We start from the raw sequence: 7,635 nt of genomic DNA on the forward strand, positions 1-7,635 counted from the left end.
TGAGAGAAGGAAGCACTCAGGTCTCGTGGGCATGATCCACCGAAAAGCTTTTATTAAGAACCCCAGGGTGGGCCGGGCTGGGGAAGGTTCAGTCCTGCTGCTTGGTTCGGGAGGCCTCGGCATTGGCCCGGAGCACAGCCCCCGGGGATGGGTAAGGGCGCTGCTGGAAGAGGGGCCCGGCTGCTGTCGTATCTGCACCCGTCTTGGCCTCATTCCGCTTGGGGAGTCCTGTTGACCACGTGCCCCTGGGGGTGACAAGGGAGTGACACATATGTATAATATGTGTACTGTGGCAGGCACCTCCCACCCACCCACAACTGACAAAGGGGGAAAGGAGACAGGAAGAAAGGAACAGTCAGCGGTGCAGTGAGTCAAGAGGAAAAAGGAAGGGCTCTTGAGGGGTGGTCAATTACCGGGGTGCATCTGAGTACGAACTGGGGTCCATGGGGTCTAATTCTTCATCCTTCCGGCTTGCCACTGCGGAAGTAGGTGGCAGAGTGGGGTCTTTGACGGGGGCACAAGGAGTCCCCGATCACCGAGCTCTCCCATCCCCGGAAGAAATGGAGCCTGAGGCTGCCAGGCCCCAGGCTCAGGCACTCGTGTGAAGCCAAGCGAGGGCTTCCTTACACTGTGCCCCCCTGGTGCCCCCGTTGCCTCACCCCAGCTTACCCTTCTTGCTCTTGGGGTAGGGAGCCAGCTCCTCCCGGCGATGGTGGCGCCGTTCTTTGCCCTCTTCCCGGTCCACCTTGTCATACCCGCGGTCCCGGTCCCGATCCCTGTCCCGCTCTCTCTCTCTGTCCACCTTGTCATAACCACGCTCCCGGTCTCTGTCAGACTTCTCGTGGCTCCGTTCTGACTTCTCATGGCCGCGTTCCGACTTCTCGTGACCTCGGTCCGATTTCTCGTGGCCCCGGTCCGATTTCTCATGGCTCCGATCCAACTTCTCCTCAGCATCTGGGGACACGAAAGCCTTGTGACCTTCCTCCTCCCACCTCAGGACCCAGCAGCCTCTGCCTTCAACAGCCTCCTTTGCCTGGGGCTGGGTCTGCCTGGTCTTACCCGCCCTGGTCTTTTACCTGACCCCTCTTGGAGAACTGCAAGAACACTCGAGGCACCCTTGTATCTGCCAACTCACCTGCATTACTGCTCCTGAGCTTCTTGGCAGATTTGGAAACAACGGAGTTGGGATCATGTGGGGACAGCCAGGACACGAGGTCTGTGTCCACATTCCAGTAGTAAGGGAGCCCGCTGCAGGGCAGTGGAGGGAGGGAGGGAGAGAAGGAATGTCAGCACGGATATCCTCTCCTTGTAGCCTCAACTCTTGTCTCCCCAATCTCTGCCTGTACCTGCCCCATGCCAGGACCCTACAGGGAGGGACCTCCAGATCTCTTCCCTTGTGGCCCCCATTTGCCCCCAGCCCACCCCCCTGCATCCCCAGACTCACCAGGAAGGGTCAAACACCTTGTACCAGCTTGGTGGCAGGCCCTCCAACCGGGTAGCCTCATAGTCCACAGGATCATCATCATAGTCCTCGGCAATGATCTCTTCCTCCGGTTCTGGCAGGACAAGGAGGAAAGGAGGACAGCAGTAAGGACCAGAGGGATCCCCATCCTGCAGTCAGGGCCTGGGGAGACACACTCACATTCACATGGACCACGTGTGTGTGCCAGGTCTCAAGTGCCCTAAAAAATATTGCTCACATTCCAAATCCAAGTATCTGAATATCAGGATTTACCAAAAAATTTACCCAAATCTGTTCTGTTTCTGGGTTCAGATATGACATAATGTTACCTGAACTTATCTGGTTTCAGACTTTAGACAGGGATTCATTAAAAAACATGTATCCATATTTATTCAGTTCCTGAGTTCAGATAGTATGTGATACCATACTATCCAAATCTATTTGGATAAAATTAGTTTCAACAACAAGGGGATTATCTAAAAATATGTCCAAATCTGTTCAGCTCCCAAGCTTGGCGAATATGAGGTTTCTGACTCCGGTATATTGACTAGCAAGTTCGGATAGCAAGGGATTTATCCAAACGCTTCTCTGAATCTATTCAGTTTCTGAGGCCTACAACTGTTGTCAGTCACTATCAACAGAATGAAAAAGGTGTATGAGTACCTGGACCTCCGTAGGTCTATCATAGATTTCACCTATAGCTAACAATGAAATGTATATGTCAGCAACAGCAAAGTGCCTGTCACACAACAGGCCCAAAATAGATGTCAGCTATAATCATTGGTATTGTTAGTAAGATATATACAATCGGCACAGGGCCTGGTACCAACAGCCTTAAAGTAAATGTCATATCAATGATCATTATCAGTATTATTAACCAAAGATCTGTGCTTGGCACACAACAGGCTTGTAATAGATGTCACTTATCAATAAAGTGAAAATAAGATGAGTTTTCCAGTACCTGGAACACCCTAGCCCAAACTAGATGCCAGCTTTTGCTATTACTTACAATAAGGTAGAAATACTAGCAACAGCAGCACAGTAGGCCGAAATGATAGATCCTATCATTATTTTATATACTGTTCACCATAATGTGTATGACAGACACTTCAAGTAGACCCAAAATACATGTCAGCTATTGATACGGTGAACAATAAGGTATATATCACCAGCACAGTGCCTGGCTCCACAGTAGGTCTAAAATAATGTTATCTATTAGTATGGTAAAGAGCAAAGTATTAGCATCCTGCCACTGTGCTTGGCCCACAGGAGGCTGCGGTAGATGTCAGCTTCTGTCAACTGTTACTATCCTTACTATTAGATAATTTTTAACCACTTCCAGGGATTGATGGATGGATTAAACCTGGGATATAGAAGACCCCAAAATACACGTCAGCTGTCAGTATTATTAAGGATGAAATGTCTATTCCCCGTCCCCACCCGCCTCCTCATACGGTAGGAATGGGTGTCAGGAATACGCATTGTTAACAATGAAATGCCTGCCACCCCACTGCTTGCTGCGAAGTAGGTCCGTGCTAGGTATCAAGTGGCAGTATCAACAACAAAGGGCCTGTCAAGCCTGCCACATTGGTAGGCCTATCTGCTCTTAGCTCTCTCACCGGGCTCCAGATGTTTGAGAATGCCTCTCTTGGCCAAGCGGGTCTGCAGCGCAACGGGCAGCGGCATAGCGGATAGCAGACAAACCTAGGGAAGAACAGATAGACCAAAAAACAGCTCAGATGAGGACTGAATCTCATCTTGTAACCAAGCGCCTCCCCCAGCAAGTACTCATCTGGACCCCCACCTACACTAGGAGCTGGGCGACAGACCCTACGCTAAAAGGTGGAAGGGATAAATGGCAATATCACCAAAACTCTCACCAACCCTCCTCTCCCGGGCCGGGTGCCCCAGGCCCGGGTTCCTCTCCCAGGCCCAGGCTCCGCCCACTGCCAAAGGGGCCAAACGCGGCTGCCCCTCGCCCCAGAAATGGGCTCACCCAACTTCCCCCGAAGACTACCGGGTGGAAGGAACCAAAGCGCTGGGATGGGGGAGCAAAGTGCAACACCTCCAGCTCCAAAAAATGCGCCCACCCCGACATTACCAATACAGTCACGCGGGTAGTGGAAAGCTGACAGACTGGCCGTCTCTCTCTCGTCGCTTCTATGAGTGCCAGGACTACACGACTCTCTTCTCCCAAACCCCAGAACGAGGCCCTCTCTCTCCGAGCCTGGAGGAAACTGGGCTAAGCTCAGGCTGCGGCGAAAGGACGACACAAACTTGGCTGGCCAATGAGAGTGCCCCTTGGTCTGACTTCTTCTGGCGAAACGACCCAATCATTGCCCTGGAATAGGTGGAAAGCTCGAGCGCCTGTGTGCATTTACGGTGGGGGCGTGGCCCGGCCGCGGTTTAGTCAGACTGCGCGGCCGGACGCCGGCGCCATGGAGGAGTACGCTCGGGAGCCTTGGTACGGCGAGGGGCGCAGGCCTCGGGACTGTTGCTGGGGCGCCATGGCCAGCGGTGGGAGGCGGGCGGGGGAGGCATCGGCCACACAGCGCCACGTCCCAGACTCGGGAGACTCTTAGACGTTTGTTGTCTCCTTCTGCTCCCCTCCCCTTGCTTCCTCCTACTCGGGCTCCGTTAAGAGGGGCCACAACTGTGTGCCTAAAGGAGAAGGTGCGGTGCAAGGACGAACCACACTCCACGTTTCCCTTGCCTTCGTACCTCCCAGTCTCTCTTTGTTAACGAAAAGACACGCTGGTCGAATCCATTCCAGCCGAGGGGGTGGTGCGGTATTGAGCGGTGCTGGATCATCCCCCCGGTCTGCGATTGGTTTTTCCCAGTTGTACGGGTTTAAAAAAAAAAAAAAAAAAAAGAGGGCGTGGCTTGGTTGGACGTGCTCATTGTGGGAAAAGGGGGTGCGAGCCCGTTCTGCTTTAGTAACAGTGCTAGCTTAACACTTCTGTAGCGCTTATTTAAACTTGCCAACTCTTTGCTTGTTATCAATTCATTTAATCATTGATAGTAGTAAAGCGGTTGATTTCTTGGTTGGCTGCGCAGGGGAGGGGCGGACAGGGCAAAGACTAATATTTTCCCTCCTTCGCACTATTTCTTGCTTAAATGAGGGGGAGAATAATCTATTATCTGAAATTCTGCTTCCCATTTGGGTGACTTGGTTTCTCCCAGTTGGAAAGAGTCAGTGTGACATGGCAAGAGGGAGGGCTCACATTAACCCCATCCCCCCCTTCCCGCTTGCAGCCCATGGCGAATTGTGGATGATTGCGGTGGCGCCTTCACTATGGGTGTTATCGGCGGTGGAGTCTTCCAGGCCATTAAGGGCTTCCGCAATGCCCCTGTCGTGAGTCCTGGCCTTCCCTGGGTGGCGCGGGGGTCCTGCCCTGCCCACATGGGATACTGTTCTGAAAACTGCTTGGAGCTGCCAGTCACATGCACTTATTCATTCTGGTGCCTGCTCACCTACTATATGCCAGGCCTGGCTCCAGGATCTGGAAGTTTGGAGGAACTGCAAACATGACCTCTGCCCCTCACCCCCCCACCCAACTGGAGCTCCTCTGTGGAAATGCTGTGATGTCAAAAGGGTCATCACCAAAACCTAAATGTGTGTGTGCAAAGCCAGTCAGATTTTACCTAGAGGCAGATTCTGGGTTGGAAGCCTGGATAGAGGGAAGTGACAGGAGTTTAATTGGCAGGAGGAGGACAGCCTTAAAGCTGAGAAAATGCTTTTAATTTAACGTAATCGATTCCCTCTCTCACTCTCTATCTCTGACAACCCCCCTCCCCTTCCTGGGAGACCTCATGAAATGTCATGACTTTAAATGCCATGCATTTGTCAAGGTCTCTGCAATTTCTCTGTCTAGCCCTGTCCCTCCCCTCATCTCCTGGAGCTCTCTTTCCTAGATCTTTGTCCAGGTTTCTCCCTCTCATCCTCAAGGTCTCAGCATAAATGCCCCCCTCCTTAAAGAGGTCTTTCCTGACCCTTCAGCCACTGTCATAGCTCTTTTTCCTATTTCCTCTAGCGTTCTTATTGCTGTCTGAAGCTATCTTATCTGTACCCTTATTTAGGACCTGTCTCCCCCACTATAATGTGAGCTCTGAGAGTGTAGGGACCAGGTCTACCTTGTTTACTGCTGTATCCCTGCACACAGCATGGTGCCTGGCACATAGGTGCTAAGTAATGAATGAATGAATGATTTCTCATCCCAGCTCTTAGAGCACCTATATTGGGGTGCTCCCCAGCCCCCTAGTTCTTGGCCCCTTCCCCACATCTCTACCCCTGATACCCCTCCAGGTTTCCTGCCCCCATCCCTCTTAAAAGCTAGAAACCTTGTCTGCCAGTGGCCTCAGCCGGGCTCTGATTCCCTTCCTCCTCACTTTCCTCCAGGGAATTCGGCACCGAATGAGAGGCAGTGTCAACGCTGTGAGGATCCGAGCCCCTCAGATTGGAGGTGAGAGGTTTGGGGAGACAGATGTGATAACAGAGTTGAGCTGGTTGCTCCTTTGAGTCTAGACTGCAAGTTGGGGGTCCAGATTCTAGTCCCACCTCTGCCTGGGACTTCCTGGGGGAGTGACATTTCCCAACAATTTCATATGGGTGAGTTCTGGAGTTTAAATCCAGGCCCTGGCTCTTCCCTGCTGTGTGACCTTGGGCTAGTGGCTTAACCTCTCTGAACCTCATCTGCAACATGGGGATGACAAAACAGTAAGTTCTGTAATTTATGTAACTTAGGTAGTACTTACTAAGTGCTGGTTGCTCTGTTAAGCGCTTTGATAGTATTAACTAATATAAATTTTCAGAAGTCAAGTAACATGCAGTGTGTAGATCAGGTCCTGGCACACAGTAAGACTTGAGTAAACATTTTAACTATTGTATTGTTAACTGGCTTTGCTAACCCCTTTCCTTCTCCCTGAAACCAAGGTCAGAATTCCAGTTCTGTGTGGTAGTTACAAAGATCAAAGTTGCTCTGTTAAAAGCCATATAGAAGGGAGTTCCCTGGTGGCCTGGTGGTTAGGATGCCGGGCTTTCATTGCCGTCACCCGGGTTCAATCCCTGGTCAGAGAACTGAGAGGAATGAGTGCATGGCGGGGCCAAGAAAAAAGCCATATAGAAGCAGATAAATCTGCCCGTAAAATGCTTGTCAGCCCCCTGTGAAGGTGAGAGGAGTGCCGATGGCAATTACAGACAGATTGAAGGAGCTACCACAGAGACAGATGGGGGCTCTCCCCTAGGAGTTTGCCATCTGCCTTTGCCTCTGGGTTTTTCCCCCCGTTCTTTGCCAGAGCATTCAAGCCTTGGGAGTCCCTGGACCCTGAGCCGTATATTCTGGGGATTCCCCACAAACACTAATTAGGCTGTGGTCCCTCAACAGGTAGCTTCGCAGTGTGGGGGGGCCTGTTCTCCACCATCGACTGCGGTCTGGTGCGGCTGCGGGGCAAGGAAGATCCCTGGAACTCCATCACCAGTGGAGCATTGACCGGGGCTGTGCTGGCTGCCCGCAGTGAGTGCCCCATCCCCAGGCCCCAGCCCCTTCCACCCTGTTCTGCCTGCTCTCACCTGTCTCCCTGTGCCTCCTCATTCCTCCAGGTGGCCCATTGGCCATGGTGGGCTCAGCAATGATGGGAGGCATTCTGTTGGCCCTCATCGAGGGTGTTGGCATCCTCCTCACTCGCTACACTGCCCAGCAGTTCCGCAATGGTGAGTTCCTGGTGAAGCTGGCCAGGGAGAGGTGGGAAATGCTCTGCCTTGCCTCCTCCACTCATCTTTATCCAATTCTCCCCACTCCAGCACCCCCATTCCTGGAGGACCCCAGCCAGCTGCCCCCTAAGGAGGGTACCCCAGCCCCAGGCTACCCCAGCTATCAGCAATACCACTGAGGAAGTGACCGCCTGTCATCGCCACCGTGGGAGCTCCTCCTTGGTTCCCTCCGCGATGATCTACCTCGAAGGGAGGGCTGGCTCCCGGTTGGCCCTGGGACCCTCCAGAGAGGGCCTCTACTCTGTTCCCTTATCCCAGGTTGGGGGTGGGGCACCCCAGCTGCCCTGATGGGTGGGTCCCTTCTCTCTCAGGCACCCCAGCCCCCACTCATATGTAACAAGCTCTCACCCCAGTCCCTTTGCATGGCGCCCTGATCAGTATTTAAAGCCAGTTTTGAAATGCC

General features: G+C 52.7%; 2 protein-coding genes across 2 annotated transcripts; one reads left to right on the forward strand and one right to left on the reverse strand.

Moving 5' to 3' along the window:
- Window positions 1-30: 30 nt before the first annotated feature.
- On the reverse strand, window positions 31-3,720 carry PQBP1 (polyglutamine binding protein 1). The gene is made up of 7 exons (XM_022563814.2): window positions 3,564-3,720; window positions 3,082-3,166; window positions 1,445-1,556; window positions 1,136-1,248; window positions 670-954; window positions 414-477; window positions 31-245 (listed from the first exon to the last, which is right to left on the reverse strand). The coding sequence occupies exons 2-7, from the start codon at window positions 3,146-3,148 to the stop codon at window positions 89-91; spliced, it is 798 nt and encodes a 265-aa protein (XP_022419522.1). The 5' UTR covers window positions 3,149-3,166; window positions 3,564-3,720; the 3' UTR covers window positions 31-88.
- A 92-nt stretch (window positions 3,721-3,812) lies between these two features.
- TIMM17B (translocase of inner mitochondrial membrane 17B) lies at window positions 3,813-7,635 on the forward strand. Its single transcript, XM_022563815.3, has 6 exons — window positions 3,813-3,926; window positions 4,718-4,817; window positions 5,862-5,925; window positions 6,847-6,975; window positions 7,062-7,172; window positions 7,263-7,635. Exons 1-6 carry the CDS (start codon window positions 3,901-3,903, stop codon window positions 7,349-7,351), a joined length of 519 nt encoding a protein of 172 aa, XP_022419523.1. The 5' UTR covers window positions 3,813-3,900; the 3' UTR covers window positions 7,352-7,635.

This window comes from Delphinapterus leucas, chromosome X (genome assembly GCF_059928025.1).
Source record: "Delphinapterus leucas isolate spDelLeu-1000000601 "Yukka" chromosome X, BTC_Dleu_Yukka2, whole genome shotgun sequence".
In the NCBI taxonomy this organism is placed as follows: Eukaryota; Metazoa; Chordata; class Mammalia; order Artiodactyla; family Monodontidae; genus Delphinapterus; species Delphinapterus leucas.